General features: G+C 46.6%; 1 protein-coding gene across 1 annotated transcript in view; it reads left to right on the plus strand.

The window, feature by feature from the left end:
- Positions 1-17502, plus strand: part of PTPN9 (protein tyrosine phosphatase non-receptor type 9) — a 40573-nt gene extending 23071 nt beyond the window's left edge. The window contains exons 5-13 of the mRNA XM_055002859.1: positions 2639-2744; positions 7162-7272; positions 8156-8484; positions 9809-9902; positions 10550-10619; positions 11942-12020; positions 13594-13744; positions 14213-14420; positions 15771-17502. Coding sequence (XP_054858834.1) covers positions 2639-2744; positions 7162-7272; positions 8156-8484; positions 9809-9902; positions 10550-10619; positions 11942-12020; positions 13594-13744; positions 14213-14420; positions 15771-15985 — 1363 coding nt within the window. The 3' untranslated portion in view covers positions 15986-17502. The remainder of the gene's footprint in view (positions 1-2638; positions 2745-7161; positions 7273-8155; positions 8485-9808; positions 9903-10549; positions 10620-11941; positions 12021-13593; positions 13745-14212; positions 14421-15770) is intronic.
- The last annotated feature ends 4095 nt before the right edge of the window (positions 17503-21597 follow it).

A 21597-nucleotide genomic window follows, 5' to 3' on the forward strand; every position in this document is an offset into this window, starting at 1 on the left:
CCCCAAGCACAATAAATTTAGAAATGGGTCCCCCTTCAAAAACTTTGACAACCACTAGATTTGAAACCCGGGGGTAAAGAAGCCAAGGGTAAAAGAAGCTGGGGGTAAAGAAACTTTGAGAGCCACTAGATTCGAGAGCCAGGGGGTAAAGAAGGGGATCCTTCTGTGTATCCTTTGACATCCAAACCTCTTCCAAATACGTTTTCTCTCCTCCTACCCTCCGTAAGAGCCCCGTGGCGCAGAGCAGTAAGCAGCAGTACTGCAGCCCAAGCTCTGCTCACGTCCTGAGTTCAATCCTGGCGGAAGCCAGGTTCAGGTAGCCGGCTCAAGGTTGACTCAGCCTTCCATCCTTCCCAGGTCAGTAAAATGAGCACCCAGTTTCCTGGGGGTAAAGTGTAGATGACTGGGGAAGGCAACGGCAAGCCACCCCGTAACAAAAGTCTGTCAAGAAAACGTCATGATGCAACGTCCCCCCATGGGTCAGTAATGACTCGGTGCTTGCACAGGGGACTACCTTTACCTTTTACCAACCCTTCACCATTCTCACTTGAGGAGCTCCCAGCAAAGCAACAGCTTGTTGGCTTCAAGAAGAGTTGTGGTGATCTCATGGAAAAATCCCTGGGCCAAGCTGGCGTCCCGCAAGGCACTGGCTGCAATTTGGGAATCCTACTTAGAAGCCTCTGGAGGATTTGAATAGCATTCAGGGGACTCTTTTGGTCTTGGGGTTTGGGGCCAAGCCTTGAGGCTCTTGAAAACATCTTCTGGCGGCGGGATGTGAAGCAGAGCAGAGCAAAGTTGCGAACAGACAGTAATATTGTTCTCCAGCCTAATTGGCATGCACGGCTCATGGAATCCCCCCCCACCTTGTTTCTCTCAATTAAATTAAAGCTAATTGAGGCTTATTAAAGCTAATACATCCTGGGTAAACATATGTCAGGGATAGCTGAGATATTGAATATGTTCTGCCTCAGTTCACAGCTGTTAGAGCATGTGGGGGGGAGGGAGCAGATCCTTAAGGAACTCTAAGCAGGTTGAACTTTTTAAAACAGGGTGACTTTGACTCCATCAGAGGGCTTGGTACCAACCGGAGACGTGTGGCCCACTGGCTTCCACTGGCAAAAGTGAGATTGCCCTGTTAGTATTTTCTCCCTTTAAGAAATTGCCCCCTGATTTTTTTTTTTTAAACAGCATAATATTTGTTTGCGGATGTGATACTTGTGGAACTCCTGGCCACAAGATACGGTGATGGCCACTGGCTTAGAGGGTTTTAAAAGGGAGTTGGACAAACGTATGAGTCTGTGGTTGGTTATGAGCCACAATAGCCAAATGGGGCCTGTCAGTTCAGCTTTTGCATCTGCAATCCCAGCTAGGCGACTCTTTTTGTGATACTGTTTTTATGCCGTAAGGGCCACGGTGGTGTACATAAACTGGGCTGCTAAAAGGGGCCACTGTTGGCTGATATGGTTCCCCCCCACCACCACCACCAAATGAACGGTGAGGGATCTAGAAGACTGCACTGGGCTGCTGGTTTCACATGGTGAGCTGCCTTCTGACTCCAGAGTCTACTTCACTGGGTTGGTTTTCTTGGCATCACTGATGTATTTTGGTCTTTGAACTGTCAGTCATTGAAGCTGGAGGAACGGCTTAACCTCAGATGCCCCGGCAACGTAAGCGAAGGCTTTTAATATTAACAAAAATCCCAACAGATTTTTTTCCCTTGAAGGCTCAGCCAGTAACCCTCAATTCTAGGAAAACCCGGTTTTATTGCCAGATGTGCACACATTATGGATGCCAGGGAGGAGTTGGCCGGGGGGGGGGGGGGCGTTCCTTTGCTAAAATTCTGAGTACTTGCTTTCATTGTTGTGGGCTTCTGATGTTAAGCCTTCCTTAGTGCACGTGACAAACGTAGGAGCTTTAAAAGGAATTGCACACACAAAAAAAGCCGTGCAATCTTAGCAGTCTTTCCGGCAAGGAACTTGGTGCTTTCATGCCTGCATAATGGGGCTGAATTTCAACCGGGAAAGCTTCTCCATCACCGTCTCTCCATCTCAGGAAACATTCCAGCTGCCGAATGTCTGCCTGCTGTGCCATTGTTAAAGATGTGCCAGAGAAGTCTCTTAGCAATCCTACAAATAAATTCAGACTTTTTTCCCTGGATTCACAGAATGGTCCCAAACATGGCCCTTGGTGTTAGGTATTGAACCCAAAAATGGACCAAATAGAGATCGGGCAGTGGGGGAGGGGTCTGTAACTGATTTGTTTAATTGATACATTTTAACTAGCTGGGGGGTGTTGTTACCAAGTGCCCAAGGCCAGTGTGGTGTGCGGTGCCTGAGTAGGACTGGGGGATTTGGGGTTTGAATCCTCACTCAGCTATGACATTCCTTGAGCCACCTACCTCAGAGGGTTGTTGAGAAGAGAGAGGAGAAAGAAACACATATGCTGCTGTCAGTTCCTTGGAGAAAGTGTAGGATAAAAATAGGGCAATTTTACAAGGTTTATAATTTTCATTCCTTCTGCACAAGCCTTGTATAGGGAGAACTCGTCGTGGCTGAGGAAATTGGAATATATCTTCCATGCAGAACAGTGTTCAGTTCCTTATTAATGATTTATGCTATTGTTTTTCTCTCGTGCCCAGCTTTGAAACCCAGCGGAATGGTTTGGTGTTCATATACGACATGGCAGGCTCCCATTATACCAATTTTGAGCTGGATCTCAGCAAGAAAATTCTCAACTTACTGAAGGTAAAGAGAACAGGAAACTGAGGCATGTTTGAGAAGGGGAGAATCTGGTCCCTTGGGACTTAGTTCCTTCCCCTACTTTTCCTATAATGTTATGTTGGTTTGACAGTGACGGTGGTCAGAAATACTTTGAAGTTCATCTAGCTTAACTACATAGCCCATGATGCTGTGTGAATGCTTCAGTGATTTCAGGCGACCTTGCAATACACGGAATGCTGATCAAAGGAACTGTTTTGAGATTACCCAGCCTGATTCTATCATAGATGGGGGCCAAGCTAGACATGATGGGGGGCAGTCATGCATGTAGATTCATGCACTTTCCATGTTCACATGTAGAAGGTGAGGAGAGCAACTGGCAAGTGGGAGGGGAATATAGTACTTCAAAGCACACCAGGAACCAAGTGATGTAGGAAGCCTTACAACGTTTCTGATTTTGGATATCTCCTGAGCTGATAATTGTGAAGAAGAAACACCACTTTGGCATTAATGTTTCAGTCTAAACAGGCAGATTAATGCAGTGGATGCCCTCCTCCTAATCATCCTGAGATCTGATTAATTTGAAAGAAGCTTACTCCGTTGGCTCCGTTGACTTCCACGCTGTTGAGTTCTTCTCCGGCTCGAATAGCAAACGATACCCAGGAAAGAATTCCCTTGTCTACCCTCCCTGTTGTTTCCCTCCCTGTCAACAAGGCACACGGGTGGCTGAAAGGAGAGAAAATTCTTGCCACACGGTCCCTCTAGCTTCCTTTATTTTCTCCACTTCCTCCCCCCCACCCCCTCCTCTCATGCATTCTGGAAACTGTGGTTCCAAGAATGCCTTGACGGTCAACCCTCAGGAGTTCTGGGAACTGCAATTCTCAGAATCCTCTTGAGGGGGGGAGGAAATGAAGGAATAAGGACGGACGGGGGAGAGCCAGAGAGAACGTGCCAGTTTGTAGCTACGGCAGCGACACTTGGTGGCTCAGGAGCCACGTGTGATTCTTCTGAGCACCGTTCTCCAGTTTGGCGCCTATCCTGTGTTTCAGGAAAGCAGGTAAAGCCCTTGCTTGGTGGAAACTGTGGTTGGTAGTTTGGCCCTGCTTGGAAACAGCTATGGGGTGAACTTAAGTGCAGGCAGGATGGAAGTAAACGTGGCTGTTTTGGGTTGGTGGTAATTGTGACGGTGGCTCTTGGTGACTCCCAGACGGAGTACCACTGAGCGAAAGCCCTTGTTCCCCCTTCCCCAATGCTTATCTAGGGCATACAGGGCCTGAACTTTCACCTAGGATTATCAGCTTCCAGGTAGGGCTTGGAGTTTTAGAATCGCAACTGATCTCCTGACTACAGAGATCAGTTTGCCTAGAGAGGCAGCTCTAGTGGACAGACTCTATAGCATCACATCCTTGCTGAGTTTCCTCTCCAAACTCATACCCACCCCAGGTTTCGTCCCCAAATCTCCAGGAATTTCCCAACCCAGAACTGGGAACCCTACTTTCACCTGAAAGTCCGACCACAATGTCAGTGCTCCTGGTTTTTCGGAATGAAGATCCTTATATTTGCTTTTGCGTCAGTCTACCATAATAACTTGATTTTTTTAAAAAAAACGTTCTTTAATTATTTTAATGTCCACATCTGTGTCTTGTACATACAGAGTGACTTGCATAAACAGTAAAAAAAATAACAATCACATAAATTGTTTTAAAAATACACTGGTACGCACAAGAAAACCGGAGTACCCCCTGAGAATCACTTTCCAAACACAACTTCTAGTCCAAGAAGGACATCACCTGACCAGCAGAAAAATTAATCAAAGTTATCAGCTCTCCAACAATATGACTTCAGCACCAGTAGAGCTCGGCACAGAAAGGAATTTATTTCTCGTATCTCCGTGAAATAGAGTAAGCTTGTGACTCCTTTCATTTGCTATTCTGTGTGTCTGAGAAAATGGTCAGAACCTCTGGCAGTAGCTTCTTCCGAGTTTAGGCACATTCTCCTCCAATCTCTTAATTCGTCCTGACGGACGTGTTTGCATTCAAACAGCAGAAGAATTACTATTTTTTTGCCCAGCCGTCTTGGTTCTAGGTGCATTTTGCTTCTTTGGAACAGAGGGAAAAAAATCTCACTTTCCTGTATTGGCATAGACTCCAGTCTCCCCCTGTTGGCCATGGGAGAAGAAAGCAGGTTTAAAAAGCAAACCTAAGCAGAGTCACTCCACTCTAATCCTATCGATTTCAACGGGATAGGACTGCTGTAACTCTGCTAAAGAATGGACTGTTACTGAATTCCTGTTTGCAATCAAGATAAAAAAAATTCGGGTTTAATTACACCAAACAATGGAAGAGGTACCATTGGACTCCCATTTTTTTTTTTTAAAAAATGCACATGTTGGGGTGGGCTGCTAATTTGATTGGGGAAACATTGGGGTGTAATCCTCACTCATACTTGCACTGTTTTTGTGATCTGAATTTTTCCCTCTCTTCCTCCATGGGATGGTCAGAGAATACAAGCACCAGACATGCAACTTTGGGGGGTCTTACTAACAACATGGAAGTGATTTAAATTAGGGAAACTGTGGTGGAAGGTTACACCCCCACCCCCCAATGCCAATCCTTTGCTCAGATTAAGATCCTCAACTGCAGGATGGTTTTTAGTAAAACAACAACAACAACAACAATAATGGTAGGTAAATTTATTGTATATGGCCATTGGCCTTTAAAAGACAGAACATATACAGCAAATTTACAACCATAAAAATTTAAAAATACTAAGATAACAGGCAGCGTTAACATTCAAATCACAAGCAAGACCCAAATGTACTGCTCAAAATTATGAGATGCTTTCTTAGGCACCGCACTTACTCTTATTTTCCTAATGGCTAAGGCAAAAAAAATACCACTTTATAGGACACAGAAGCATCCATTTCAGATAGCAAATAAACTAATTTATCGGAGTAAGAGAAGGAATGCATAGGATTTAAAATCTTGGGCAGGAATTTCTTTCTGGGTTCCGTATATAAAGGACGAGCCAAAACATAATGAAGAAGATCCTCTACCAAACTGCCGCATAAACAAATGCATCGCTCCTTTGGTTTTTTGGAGTACTGGCCTAAAAGTTGCTTAGTTGGCATTGCTTGAAAACGCAATGAAATAAATGCCGTTCTACGATTATGTGCGGTAATATCGACCGAGTAAGAGGCTCTAAGATGGTCTTATTTTATAAATTTATACCATGGGGAGACCTTTGTCTTAATTATGATGGGAGGTTTCATGAGTGCCTAAAACATTACCCAGTTGTAAAAGGGAGCAACTCTTGTCAAATACAGAGAATAGTATAATCAGGGGTCATTTCGTAGAAAAAGAGCTGCAGGAACTCATTAGCATAACTCATTAGCATATGCCACACCCCTTGCCATCACCGGAAGTGTGTCATTAGTATAACTGATTTGCATATGCCACACCCCCTGACATCACCTATCCTGGCTGTTTTGGACCCAATCCTGGCCATTCAGGGCCAAAATTGGGCCCAAAATGGCAAAAGTGGGCTGAAAATAGCTAAAAGGGGGGCCAAAATGGTCAGAATTGGGCCGCTGCTGAGCGGGAGAGTGATCCACCACCCATCAGAGGCCCGATCCTGGCCGTTTCGGGACCAATCCTGGCTGTTTTAGGCCCGATCCTGGACATTTTGGGCCAAATCCAGGCCAAAACGGGCCCAAAATCAGGTGGGTGGGGCCACTTGACATGTGACCTCTTTGGATAACTACCAGAACTGTGTTCCTGCGTGTTCCCCCTCAAAATGAGCCCTGAGTATAATTTAGGGGAGTGGTTTGGGGCACAATATTTAAGCCATTAAAATACTGTGTGATGTAGGAGTTAGAGTGTCAGACTATGTTCTGGAAGACTCAGGGCCAAGTTACAAGTGACGAATTACACTTGAACGGCAAGTGGATTGAGTGGAGGGCAAGTGAACAGGGAGAAATACACTTGCTGTTCAAGTGTCATTCGTCATGTGTAGCTTGGCCCCCAGATTCGAAACCCCACTTTGGGCTTTCTCCACCCATGCATAATCCTTATAAACCTTGGGTATGAGGGAGCTGCGTTTGTTATTGGGCCCAAACTGCCTAGTTGACTACTAGATTTGACTACTATAGTTGACTACTATAGTTACTATTCATTCCACAAGTGTCGCCGATGTTTTCCAAAGCAACTTGCTAGAAAAGTTGTGTGTCTGCCTTGAGGAGGTGACAATCTGAATTTCAACAGAAGAGGAGAGAATGGCAATGAGGTAGATGGACAGGGTAACAGAGTGGATTCACCACCATTTACAGTTCTGGTTACCAAAATGGGGTATATTTTGTCCAATTATTGCAAGTTACAACCTAATCGATTTCTGTTCACCACAGTGAGAGATTTTTTTTTAACAGTCCGCCCTTGCCTGTTTACAGGGAGCCTTCCCGGCTCGTCTCAAAAAGGTCTTTATCGTCGGCGCCCCGATGTGGTTCCGAGTCCCTTACTCAATCATCAGCTTGCTGCTGAAGGAAAAGCTCAGAGAACGGGTGAGTTGGAGAAAATCATCTTTGCGGGGCTTCTTGTGGTCCTGACTATGGGCATGCATTCCCTCCTTTGCTTGTTTTAGACGGAGGGCCGATATTTTCAGTTCCACTGAAATGGCTCACATGGGCATTATTGGCAAGACGCAACATCCTGTGTGAAGCGAGTGCACTTTTAGAGCACTCTCCAGAGTTCTGTGAACAAAGACAGAGGTCTGTGATAGACCTAAGCTCCATACCCACAAAATAGGCTGGTGGGCTGCTGTGCGTCGGGTCGTTGCGCTGCCCCACAGTGCCCCGCGCTGGTGGCGCGTGGTGGCGGTTTTGAGGGAGAAACCGGACAGAGGGCGGTGATTGTTGCGGGAGAGCCCGGACGGTGCCTTGGCGGCCACGCTGCTCACCCATGTCTTGTCGGCTGTGTCCAGGTCGCGTTTCGTTCTCAGATGTAGTAGTACCTGCTTGGTGGAGAAGTGGTTTACAAAACATATTAGTTCAGACAACCGTCCAAAGCAGCCTCTGACAGCATACATTCGCTTTTATAAAGATCAGCAACCCACTTATAGGAAACAAAATCCAGATGTGTTTTGGACACAAAATAGGCTTAGTTCTGCTCCCCCTGTACTCGAATTGCCCAGAACTTTCTTTGCAGATACACCTATTCTGGGAATTCAGAAAGTTTGTATGCTGTTAATTTAGCCACAGCCTCAGATTTCCATGGCTTGAGCCATCAGTTTTGTTCAGAAATTCCCTACATCTTCCCTACGCAATCTTTGTCCAAGTGACCATGTATTCAAAAATTCGTTTCCCGTGCTCTTTAGCGAGCCTTTTTGAGCCAGTTCTGGTTTGCTGCCCTTGTTTTGACCACTGTGACTCCGTCATCCCTTCTCAGGTTCAGATGGTGAAGATGTCGGAGCTGAAGCAGCACCTGCCTCAGGAATGTCTCCCCGAGTACCTGGGCGGGTCCCTCAAGCTAGATCCCCTCAGCTGGAATTGCAGGTTTCTCCCCCAGCAGAACGGCCACCCAGACCCTCTGGACGAGCTGATCTTGGTGCCGCTGGCTTCCCCTCGCGATAACGGCTCTGTGCATGTGCCGGGTCCCAAGGCTATGACGGTGCAGGAACTGCTGGAGCTTGTGACCCAAAAGCAGAAACGGGGCATCTACGACGAGTACGAGGGCATCCGGCGCAGGAGTCCGTCCGGCACGTTCGTCTGCTCCTTGTAAGTGACTATAAGAAGAGTCGTGCTGGCCCAGGCCAAAGTTCTGTCTAGTCTACCATCCTGTTTCCCCACCCTGGATACCCCCGAAGGCCCACTGCGGATGCACAAAACCCTTCCTCCGTGGCTGCCTCCCAGAAACTGGCATTCAGCGGTATACTGTGTTGCAACATAGAGGTTTTATTCATTGATCTACCTTTCCTCTGTTAATTTGCCTCAACTCCTTTTGAAGTCCTCTAGGCTGGTGGTTGTCACCACTTCCTGTGACAGTGAGTCCCACAAGTTTCATTCTGCGCTGTGTGCAGAAGTTTTTCCTTTGGTCTGTCTGGAGACTACTGCCAGTTTGGACACCCTTGAATTCTAGTATTTCGAGAGAAGGTGAAAAAAAGTTCTCTCTGTCCATTTTCTGTACCCCATACATAATTTTATAAACCATTTTTAGCTCCCCGCCCCCCAAAAAACTCCATTCATTTGCGGGGGGAAACTCCAACTTCAAATGCCCTTTTTTGAATAAGTGCAGGGAAGTGGAAAAGGATCGTGCTTGCTTGAAGTGTGGTTGCCATCTCTCTCACATTCCCTGGGTTTTTCTGGAGGCAAACTGGTGGGTTGTGTTCTCTATAGTTCAGGACAGGTAATGAGCAAACTAGGAGTTAAGAAGAGCTGTATATTGAACTTTTGGTAGGTATTGCATGCAAAATTCAGCTTCCTGGGAATCTTGACTCTCATTTTAAGAAACAGCCGCAAGTTGCTAGACCTTATGATAGCTAATGTATGCTTGAAAGTACATGAGTAATGCCTGGTGAAATCACCATAGCTGGATGGATGGACGGACGGATGGACAGACAGACAGATGGATAGATGGATGGACAGACAGACGGATAGATAGATACACACACATACACACTTTTATCCTCATGACAGCCCTGTGAAGTAGGTTTAACTGAGGTCAGCCAACAAGCTTCATGACTGGGTGGAGATTTGAACCCGATCCTCTCTAGTTCTGGTCTGGTGCTTCAACCTCTGCACCACACTGTATCTCTATGCAAGATTCCTGACTCAAAGGTGAGTCTGTAGCATCTTCTATGCTGCCAGATTAAATAATGCAAAAAAACCCAATGTTGCAAAAAAATGGCCGTTCTTTGTAAGTTTGTAGAATGTGTACAGGTTTACAAAAAACTAGATTCCCTCCCCCCCCCCCCCCCGATGTTAAATTTGGGTTGCCTCAGCCCTGATTACTGGGAAACCCCACCCGGCTCCCAAGCCAGTTTCCTTCCCGTACAAGATCCAGTTATGCTCACAGGCTATACTGTTTTCTCCCGCACTGCAGATCTCCTTGTAACCAGGAGAAGAACAGGTACGGGGATGTGCCCTGCCTTGACCAAACCAGGGTGAAGTTGACCAAACAGTTCAGCTACCCAGAGGTAAGTAGCCTGTGGCATCTGACCCTTGAGTATGTCTATCTTGCCCAGTGCTTTGTTCATCCTCCACAACAACCCTTCAAGGTAGGCTCAGCAAAGAAATAGTAACTAACCCAAGCTCCCGCAGTGAACTTTCCACTTGAAGGGGACTTGGGGATATCAATTTAGTGCATTTTTATCCCACCTTTCTTCATGGGAACTCTGAGCGGCATGCGTTGCCCTTGTTTTATCTTCACAACTACCCTGTGAGGGAGGCTCGGCTGAGAGAGAATGACAACCCCAAAGTCACCTGGTAAGCTACATGGCAGAGTAGGGAATTGAACCTAAGTGTCCTGGGTCCTAGTACAACACGGTAACCACTTCACCACATTGTGTTTTCCCATTCTGGGCTCATACTGCACACTGTTGGCTGTGCTTCTGACTGAAAGCATATTTACCAACTGCATGCTTTTGGTTGAATTTTAAACTTCTCATCTTCAGCAAACCAGAATTATTGGGAAGAAACAGGGCCATGGGAAGGGGAAATCAGCCTTACCAGCTTTCCTTAGCCGCACATGCGCATTGCAAACACAACAGATGCATTCCCTTGTCTTTGCTGTCAGAGCTTCGGCACTCCGTTGCATTTAAGATGTATTCCTCTCTCTTCCCAGCTGACGGACTACATCAACGCCAGCTTCATGGATGGCTACAAGCAAAAAAATGCCTACATCGGCACTCAAGGTGAGTGCCGTGAACCCGGGAAGGAAGCTTGCCTTCTGTTGAGTCAGATTGTCAAGCTTGGCCAACGCTGACAACTCTGGCTGGCAGCTGCAGGTTCACAAGTGGAAGTCTTTGCCATTACCTGCTCCCTGGAGGCGCCAGGGCTTGAATCAGGGACTTTTTTTACACGCAAAGCTTTTAGCCTAGCCATAAGTTGTCCTTCTTCCCAAAGCCAGGGTCCTCTTGTTTTATATATACATCTGTGGTTCTGAAACTTTTTGACCTGTTTGTCATCATGCCGTACTTTTCTGGGGCCCCTTGCAAAAACAGCCCTGTCCCACTTTTTCCCTTTCCAAAATAAATAAATAAAGGCATCTCCAAACAGTGAGCGCTGAACAAGTTTATATTTCTTTTTCATGATTACTGTTTTAAAAAGAGAGCCTGTCTGAGCAACAAGTCCTTATTGGATGACCGCTCCATACGTCTGCAAACCCAGATTTGCCACCCAGCCGCCTAAAGACACTTCCAGCAGCTCAGTTCTCTTTACGAACATAGGAGAGGGGTGAAAAACCTTAATCCCCCAACTGCATTCTGAATTGGTACCGTCTATTTTACCATCTCAGCATTCTGCCACCTCTTTCCACATGTGTGGCTAGATCAGGCCTTAGATGTTTTGATTAGAGAGATTCGTGGTGGGTCAATCCATCAATAGTGGTTAGCCAGGGTGGCTCAATGGAGCCTCCACATTCAGGGCCAGTTATACCTCTAGATGCTGGGGGCAACAGTTCGGAGGTCATTAGGGATCTGGTAAGGGGAGAAAGGCTATGTATCAGAGACGTATTGCCTGTTAAATTCATCGGAGGGGGAGCTAGCTTGGTGGAGGAAGGGCAGTTTTTGTGCTTCCTATTGCAGCTTGCCTTTGCTCAGAAAGACTGGATCACAACTAGTAAGGATTGTTCCTTTGCCTTCCTCTAATGCAGGGCCGGATCGACGGGAGGGCAGGGGGGGTAGTCTGCCCCTGGTGCCGCCAAACAGGACAGGGTACGCACGGCAAGCCTGCTGCCCCATCAGCAGGGCAGGCAAATGGTGCAGGCGGCCTCCCAGCCCTCCACTCAGCCGCCCGCACTGCCGCCGCCAGCTCTGCAGCACTCCGTATGCTGGGGTGGCCGGCTTGCCGTGTGGGCAGCATGCCTTCGGCCCTGCGTGATGATGTCACAGAAGTGACGTCATCATGCAGCACTAGGAGTGCGCGCATGTGGAGTGGGGGAGGCCAGACTTGGGTCGCCCTGGGCGCCGGCAACCCTAGATCCGGCCCTGCTCTAAAGCATGGTGTTTCTCTTCAGGACCGTTAGAAAACACCTATGGTGACTTCTGGCGCATGGTATGGGAGCAGAATGTTCTGGTCATCGTCATGACAACCAGGTGAGTGGGCACGTGTGAGAGAGAATGGCTCAAGCTGGGCCTTACGCCTTCCCTCGCCTCTAAGGAATAAAGATTCTCTCCCAGGATGATAACATTGTGGCCCTTTCTTTCTTATCCCTCCCTCCTGATGGGCTCAGGGTGGCACTCACGGCTGCCCCTCTTTATCCTCACAACAACCTTGTGAGGTAGACCCGGCTGAGAGATAAGAGAGTGGCCTAAGGTTTTGCCATGTCGTCCTACTAGATGTATAACCTAATCCTTGGAATGGACATGTTTTTGATGGCTCAAGAGCATTTCCGGTATGCATTGTCAAAAAGCTGCTTGCGATAAAGTTCCTCGGTTCCTAAAATCTTGCCAGTGCAACCAGGTTTTTGGCCACAGCCAGCGAGCACATTGTTAATTGTGGCTTCTAATTCTTGGGTGGCGCCTAGGGGCCAATTGGCACACTCTGAAGGCCATGTGTTGGCAAATACATGCCGAGGAGAAATTCAGCAAGCTCTGCTTTTTCCATTACTATGGGGGTGGGACACACACTCATGCAAGGTGTACTTTGCTCTGCGATTCATCCATGGGGGATTGAGCCACAGGGGATTAGGTTCGGGACTCCGGCTCCCAGCCCTCGATGGGGCACCATTAGTGCCAGTCCCAAGGGTTAAGAGCCTGGGGGTGATCTTGGATGCCTCCCTGAAAATGGAGGCACAGGTCACAGCAGTTGTCAGGTCCTCTTTTTTCCATCTGCGGCAGACCAGGCAACTTGTCCCTTACCTGTCAACCCTTGACTTAACTACAGTGATCCAAGCAACAGTCATCTCTAGGCTAGATTACTGTAACTCACTCTACGCAGGGCTGCTTTTGAGCCTGACCCGGAGATTACAGCTGGTACAAAATGCAGCGGCACATGTTATTATGAGAGTGCCAAATAAGGCGCATATAACACCATTCTTACGCGAGCTGCATTGGTTGCCAGTGGAGTACCGGATCAGATTCAAGGTTCTGGTATTGACCTATAAGGCCCTGTGCGGACTGGGACCAGCGTATCTACGGGACCGTCTCTCCCCATATATTCCCCAGAGGACACTCCAATCAGGGGACAAACAGCTGTTGGTGGTCCCTGGCCCCAAGGAGGCCCGCCTAGCCTCGACTAGACCCAGGGCCTTTTCAGTCCTGGGTCCCACCTGGTGGAACGCTCTGTCTGCTGAAATCAGGGCCCGGCAGGACTTACTATCTTTTCACTGGGCCTGCAAGACAGAGTTGTTCCGCCAGGCATATGGCTGAGGCTGGGCTTCCGCCGGCCTGGAAAAAAGGGGTGTATAAAACCCTCCCTGTGAAGGCTGTCCACCATCTTGTTTTAAATGTGTTGTTTTTAATGAATATGAATTTTTTATTGTATTTTAATTGTATTTTTAATATGTTGGTATCTGCCCTGAGCCCGCTTGCGGGGAGGGCGGAATACAAATGTGAAATAAATTAAATAAATAAATAAATAATCCTCTTGAAGGCTCAGATACCCACACGAGTCATCTTCTTACGTGTGTTCGTTGAATCCGCTGCACCTCCCGCTTTTGTGTTGCAGGCTGGAAGAGGGGGGGCGAAGGAAATGTGGCCAGTACTGGCCGCTGGAGAAGGACTTCCAGGCCTGCTATGGAATGCTGACCGTCACCAACCTTGGGGTGGAGAACCTCAACCATTACAAACAAACCATTCTGGAAATCTACAACTGCGAGGTATGCCTCAATGCAAGGCCTGAAAGGGTTGTAACAGAAGGGATGTCCTAAGGCGGAAAGAGAGGGGTGAATTTGCTGTGAATAAAATCCGCATTCCATGCCCTGAAATAATAATGCAGCTTGGGGGTATATAAAACAAACTGGCCTTCTTGTTACCGATCACAGAACTGGTGCAGAATTGGGGTTGTCCCATCAAGTCTTAAGTAAACTTTCCCATTACAGGAAACGCCCTGGGTACGTGAGGCATGCAGTCACTTCCTCACATGAGCTGTACTTTGTGAAGTGGGCCCTGTGGCTTTCCCCCTCTAATGTTGGGTTTGTAGCATCCACTGCCATTCTCAGGAAAAGAGTCAGGCCGTGGGTCCTAGTTCCACGTGTGAAGGAAGAATCACCCCCTGTAGGCAAGCAATTGACAGTATAAGGGGAATTTTGACAGCTTACCACGGGACCGCTCTTTTGCCCCTGCAGAGCCGCGAGCGGCGCCTCGTGACCCATTTCCAGTACGTGAGCTGGCCCGACTATGGCGTCCCATCCTCTGCTGCTACTCTCATTGACTTCTTGGGAGCCGTCAAACAGCAGCAGAGAGTGGCCGTGAGCGCCTTGGGACCACGGTACAAAGGTCACCCAGGGGGACCGCCTATCGTGGTCCACTGCAGTGCTGGCATCGGCAGGACAGGTAACAAGCTTTGTCCATGTTACAGTGAACGCACACACATCCTGTGTACATCTCTTTGTAAGAAAGAGCCAATGCCCTTTCACTTTGCAATTAAAACGGGGGACCATTACCTGGATAAATGTGGGGTTTGTATCACACCTTCAGCTGCGCGTGTGTTGAACGTAACATGAGAATTAACCAACGCATGTATTGTGTGCACTTTACTCAGATTGTACCTGTGTTCATTGTAACTTATGAACAGGGCTACAGTGCTAATGTGATCTTCGGTTACTGTCTGAACATACCTTGTTAGTTAGTCTGTTTCCCCTGGGATGCTGAAAAGAATGCCGTTCAGGTGGTTTGGGATTCCGGCTTGGCTCCATCTGTACTTTGGGGCAGAAATAGTTGAGTAGAATATTTGGGGGGGGGGGCGTTTCTGTTGCTCTCAAGTTTGGGGAGAGTCGCTACTGCTTAGAAGATAGATGTGAGTACGGGGAGAACATCAGAATTGTGAGAGGTTACGAAACAAACAAAACATTATTCCCTTCTGAAGTGACCCCTGTTCGTACAGTACAGAAGTATTGTACACCCCCCCCCCAAAAAAGTAATGTCAGAATAAGTTCTGCTCTTTTGGAAACCGAAATGTCAGCAGGTTTTGCTGTTTTGAGAAAGGATCATCATTATAATAAGTTTATAATAATAAACACCAAACAAGTAGTGAACAAACAAGTCGAACAACGCATAAGTTTAACTTCCATTTCCATGTCCACTTTTACATAATTATTTCAAACAAATGCCAACTTACTGGATAATATGTATATGACTTATTAGAGGTATTCCAGCATATAGTAATATTCCTGTTGTTTTTTTTAACATATGTGACACAAAAACCTTACTTGTTAGATATTCCAGAATTGGAAACCCTTGTTCCAATAGATGGGGTGTATAATTTTGGTTTTCAAGTTGGGCTAATCGGCCAGGAAGTATTTCCATAATAAAATAGTCCCAAATATGATCATACCCGTTAGAAATTGTTGGCAGGCTTTTTGGGTTCCATTTTGCAGCTATGATCGATTTGGCTATTGCAAATGGTGTCAGTATGAGATTTATTCCAATCTTGGGTATTGTGGGCTCTATCCAGTGATTCAGGAGTACGATCTCAGGTGTTTGGGGACTATTATAACCAGTAAGAGATTCTATTTTATGGATTATTTCTTCCCCAAATTTTTCAATAAATTTACAATTCCACCAACAATGCGTGAATGTCCCCAACTCGCCACATTGCTTCCATCCCATGACTTTTGTCTAAACTCCTTTAAAGCTTTCTAAACTGATGAACCTTGCTACAGCGGCGACGCTTTTCTTCCTCAGGCACCTTCTGCGCTCTAGACATCTGCCTGTCGCAGCTGCAGGATGTGAGCACGCTGAATGTCTATCAGACAGTGCTGCGGATGAGAACCCAGCGGGCTTTCAGCATCCAAACCCCGGAGCAGTACTATTTCTGCTACATGGCTATCATCGAGCATGCTCAGCGGGAGAACTGGCTGCCCCTTCCACCAACCAAGGTAGGCAAAGAGAAGAGCTAATAAGGAGGGGCCGAAGACATACTGACAAGCAGGAACTAGTCCTCCATCAACGTCCGTCCGTCCTCCCCGCCTCTTTCTGTCCCGATCCGGATTCATCAGCATCTTCAGTTTCATGTTGCCAGTGACCTCGAGGGAAGCCGAATTCTTTGCTCTGGAGGCTCTCGAGAAACTTGCTGTGGACTTAGCTGGCTAGGTCGAGTCGCAGCCGGTAGCCGTGAGCTTTAGCGGCTTGGGTTTGTCAAGATTTGCAGCCTCGACTTGAACTGTGCCTTATTTAAAAAAACACACACACACCACCAAACTACCAAACTACACCCCTAACTTGTCTTCAGAGGCAAGCAGGCAGAAAAGTTTGATTCCTTGCCATGGGGGAAGGGCATCTTTCGGGGACCATTGGAAAGAGGGCAGACTCAGCCCCCCCCCCCCAAACGCTGGAGGAAACGTTTCCAGTTCTATCCGAAGCCGGGATAGAGGGAAAATCCCAAACTTCAGTCTTTCCAACGCCAAGCCCCCGTGTCTATTTGTCTGTCTGTATATATATAATATATGCTCTTTCTGCCAGGGTGTAGCTGGCATTTATATCGATAGATGCCGTTGCTTCTAGCTCATCCCACGGTTCCGTAGCATTATACTGTCTGACTTCTGGAACCAGTAGCAACGTCTAGTGTTACTATGGGTATTAATGGCTATGCCTTCCCCTATGTCTACCCTGTCAGCCTTTCGATACAGCTTTAGAATGTGTACCCTGCTAGAACCACGCACACGTCGATGTATGGACCATAATGTCTCTTGCACAAACACTTCGAACGAGGACGCCACGTCACTGGTGTGTACGGGAGGTGGAGTGGGGAATGTTGCCCCGGTGGGCCATCTTTCGCAAATCCACTTGAATTTTTTTTAAAAACTTGCCCCAGTAATATAGATCATGAAGCCTAAGCAAGACGATCAGTAGGTGTCTCCTTTGTGCCGTTGGCGGTTACCCTTCGTGGTGACAAAAACAGCCGGGAGCGCTAGTTGGCCGGTACGATGTATGGCAGGGGAGGGGAGACAAAGGTTTTGCCTCAGATCAATGTGACTTTGAGAGGTGAAGAGAATCCTCCCCGCTTTTTTATTCCTGGAGCTGGGCTCTTGCAATAGCTCTCCTCCTCCAGCCCACTTGAGCCAGGTGATACTGGAGAGGTCACAGCCAATGCTCGGTTCAAACCAAATGGCACATCCTACATATTCATAAGTGAAGGAAGTGGCCTATTTGATGGTTGCTGTTCTTCGCTTCCCCCTCTTTGCATTGCCTGCCAGTGACGAGACCACAAGTTCGTGGTATTCCTAAGGGAAGCCCTCCCGTCTCTTCCTGCTTGCGGGAAACTAGAGTGGCAGTCGGGGCTGTCCTCAGTAACTTTATACTGGAATAAGCTCTTTTGAATGTGTATATTCTTTATTTTTTACAACCTCTTTTGGTTTTTGTATTTAACATTTACTTGATCGAGTCAGAGTTGGATAAATGTTCCTATTCTCTGTTGTATGGTGGCCTTTTTTTTGAACTTACACATAAATATACCTACATCATACAGGGTATTTGGGGGGGGTCTATTTTCATACATCAGTCCAAGTTTTTATGAATGGCTGGGCATAATCAGGGTATACACAGGAGGGCAAATCCCCTTGCTTGCTTGCTCTTCTTTTCTCTGTCCTCCTTCTCTAGTTCACCTCCAGCCCCCTCGAACCCCAACACATTTTATTTTGTCACCTGATACCTGCCTATATACAAATGTCTCTTTAAAAAAAATCCTCCAGAAGTTAATAAGATCTGGTTTTTCTGCAAACTTTTAAGTTCCCCCAACTTTCCAGAACTCTGCATGGTAGCTGCAGTTAACACCACCACCACCCCACCTTTGTGGGCATTTACATATCTACACAGGGAGGCCAGCCATTGGATATAGGGAATGCCCTCCAGTCCGTTTTGTCTTTTGGTTCCCCTTTTCTGGACCTTTTCTAGATACTGTTTTGGAAAGTGGCCGGAACACACACTCTTTTATAATACTTTTTCTACACCGAGTCATAAACTCCAAAAGACAAAAATGCACAACTGAGAATTTTCTAATACACACCTACAGGAGCGGTATTTAGAAATTGGTTTGGTTCTACAATTGTTGGCTGAACACGAACACAACTTATATGGGAGAATGCTGCACTTATCACACAATTTCTTAAAAAGAGGTTTCTAGTCTTCATGCTTCTATAGGGAGAAAAAAAATCTCAAAACACCCCACTGTTGATAAAAGTACAGACATCTATGGCAGGACTCTCTTGAATCAGCTCTGCTTCTAAGGTTTTCCTGTGCCTCCCTGCCTATTGCTATACCATTCCCTGCCCTTTGCATTTTTCTGTGCCCCCCATTTTTTCTGGAGAGTTTCTGCCCAAGTTTAAAGATGAATGCATGGTTAAAAAAAAGAATCTCTTTAATGTATCAGGAAATGGGATGTTAATTTAGGTAAAATTCAATTTGCCCTTCAGTGCTGACTTCAGCACCTGGTGCAAAGAGTGTGTCTGAAATACACCCCTCAACCACTCCAAAATCTATGTCACAGAAAATGTTAAAATTTGAATGGTTTTCTTTGAGGTAGATACAGACTGAAACCCCTCCTGCCGAGAGATTGCAGAATCCCTATGGATGGAACTGACCACTTGAAAAATAATAAATACGTGTTGCTTCAAAATGAAGAGGAAAGTTGGAGAGTGACGGAGCCTAGTCTCCTTTAAAAAAATCATGGCAAGCAGACAAGCCGAGCTTTGAACGCTTGCATAGCCAACAGAATAAGGGCTTTAGGAATAAAGAACTTAGGAAGCAGCGTTGTACCATCAAATCATCAGTCTACCAATGCCAGCATTGATTGGAGCCTATGTTGTATAGTGGTTAGAGTGTCCAACTAGGATGTGGAAGGTCCAGGTTCGAATCCCGACTCTGCCATGGAAGCTTGCCAAGTGACCTTGGGCCAGTCACCCACACTCTGCCTAAACTACCTCACAGGGCTGTTGGGAAAGTGTTATAAGCTGCAGTAGGCCCTATTGGGGAGAAAAGTGGAATATAAATTAAGTCCGTAAATAATTGGCCTTGAGATCTTTTCTATCACCTAGCATCTCATTGAACCTGGGACCTTTGTGAAAATCCTGGGATGTGAAATGACAAATCCCTTTTCCTTAAGTTGCTGCTTTTCAGTACCAATGGTGTCCTTGAGATTTGACTTTCCCAATCATTTACAGCCAAAGTTGTGCATATACAACAACACCCTTTTTTATTCTGGTGAGATCACTGCTAAAGTGGTGATGTGTTAATATTTCTTTTATTCCGCTGCTGGATGCTGTTTTTGATCTTCTAGAGGTTTTAAAAACCTGATTTATAATTTCATAATGTTTTCATTTCATGCTGTGAACCACATTGCTTCCCATTTTATGATGACAGTGAAGTGAAATTTATTTGGAAAATATACATCGCTGCCACTTCAGAGAACCTGCAGCTTATAAAATAAAGTGTGATTAAATAATAAAACACGAAAACCTTTTTTTAAAAAAATGACCCAATCATTAAAATCCCAGTCATAGCCTAAAACCAGCACGAAGCATTTAGCAGCCTAAGCAATTCTTATGAAAAAATTCTGGGATTAGAAGCAGACAGTTAAAACAATTTTAAAAGTTCAAACATATTGTATTGTCGAAGGCTTTCACGGCCGGAGAACGATGGTTGTTGTGGGTTTTCCGGGCTGTATTGCCGTGGTCTTGGCATTGTAGTTCCTGACGTTTCGCCAGCAGCTCTGGCACTGAGAGATCTCTGTCTTTTGGTGCTACACCTCTGAAGATGCCAGCCACAGCTGCTGGCGAAACGTCAGGAACTACAATGCCAAGACCACGGCAATTCAAACATATTCCTGATTAGAAGCTGTGGAGGGAGGAAATGCATTGGTCCAATCTTTTCCTTAAAAGAGAGTAAGATAAGGTAGTACTCAAGCCTCTATGGGAAGGGAATTCCAGAGAGGAGGTGCCACCACTGGAAAACGTGGAGTCCCATTGCAGTTAGGGTCGCCAACTCTGGCTTGGGACATTCCTGAAGATTTGGGGGTGGAGCCTGGGGAAAGAAGGGGGATTGATCCCTGTAGCCTCCCGATCCCCTGCAAATCCAGGACTCCAGGAACCACCTGGAGGTTGGCAACCCTAGTTGCTGCCAACTTCTGATTGGGGGAGAGCAGGATCTTAACAGGCTGGACAATAGGGGAAGAGGCCGCCCTTTAAGGAAATGCATATAGTAAGGTGAGGGGCATGGTTGACTGCTGACCTTTATTGAGAAATTCCCCACCAAGTTGAGAGGAGGGACATGTATTTTATTTTTTTAAAAAAATATATTTATAGTCTACCTTTCTCAGAGACGGTATTTCCATGCATGGTATGAATTCAGAGCCCCCTCTTTCCCCCCACCCCTAAAATCTATTGAGGATTAGCCTGCGAATTCAAACATTCTTTTATTGCACTGACGAACTCATCGCAGCCCGTTTTATGTTTCTGTGTTAAACTAAATGATTTGCACCTCTCCCGTGTTTTCCACTGGATGAAGTGGGAATCTTAAAACCTCAGTGCAAAACAGTCAGCAGACACCTGATCCCTAGGTGACTGATACTGGCTTGTGAAGCTGACTTACGGCGACCCCTGGTGAGGTTTTCATGGTAAGAGATTAAAAGAGATGGTTTGCCATTGGCTGCTTCTGCAACCCTGGTGTTTGTTGGAGGTCTCCCATCCAATTACTAACCAAGGCTAACTCTGCTTAGGTTCAGAGATCTGACAAGATCAGGGCAATACTGACTTAGGAGAAACCAAAGATTTCTCCTCAAGGCCAGTTTGTGATCAGAGCTGCAGGAAAAAAGACCCCCGGTGTGACCCCCTCCCCTTCTAGTTTGTACGCATTTGGATCCCTTTTGCAGACCCCAGCAGTTGTGGTTTGGCTGTGAATCAGCATTCTTCTGGTTCGACTCCCACAACTGCCATGAGCTCAGTAAGTGGCCTTGGGTAAGCCCCTCCTCTCAGCCCCAGCTCCCCACCTGGATTGTGGGGATAATAATAACACTTAACTTGTTTACTGCTCCGGGTGAGACACTAATCTATCTAGAAGAGCGGTATATAAGTGCAATTGTTGTTGTTATCATCATCATCATCATTCCTAACAGGTAAAATTTGGAAAGTTACTAAAGTGTTGCCTGGGGTGGGGAACAGGTCAGCCTTTCTATCTTTCTCCTCCGCCCCCCCCCTTGCCAGCTCCAGGTTGGAAAATTCCTGGAGATTTGGGGGGGGGGGGCTGAGGGACCTCAGTGGGCAATAATGCTATATGTTCCCCCATTCAAAGCAGCCGTTTTCTCAGGGGAACTGATCTTAGTGGCCTGTAGATCAGTTGCAATTCCGGGAGATCTCCAGTCACCACCTGGAGGTTGACATCAGTACGCATCACACACCTTTTTCCTAGTAAAAGAGAGAAACACAAACGGTTACAGAGAGAATTGCAACTTTTCATACAAAGGCGGTTGGGGGGAGCGACCAAAAAGGCGTGGCCTCGCCTGCAGGTTTGGGCCCGCCCT

This window comes from Eublepharis macularius, chromosome 18, assembly GCF_028583425.1.
Source record: "Eublepharis macularius isolate TG4126 chromosome 18, MPM_Emac_v1.0, whole genome shotgun sequence".
Taxonomy (NCBI): domain Eukaryota; kingdom Metazoa; phylum Chordata; class Lepidosauria; order Squamata; family Eublepharidae; genus Eublepharis; species Eublepharis macularius.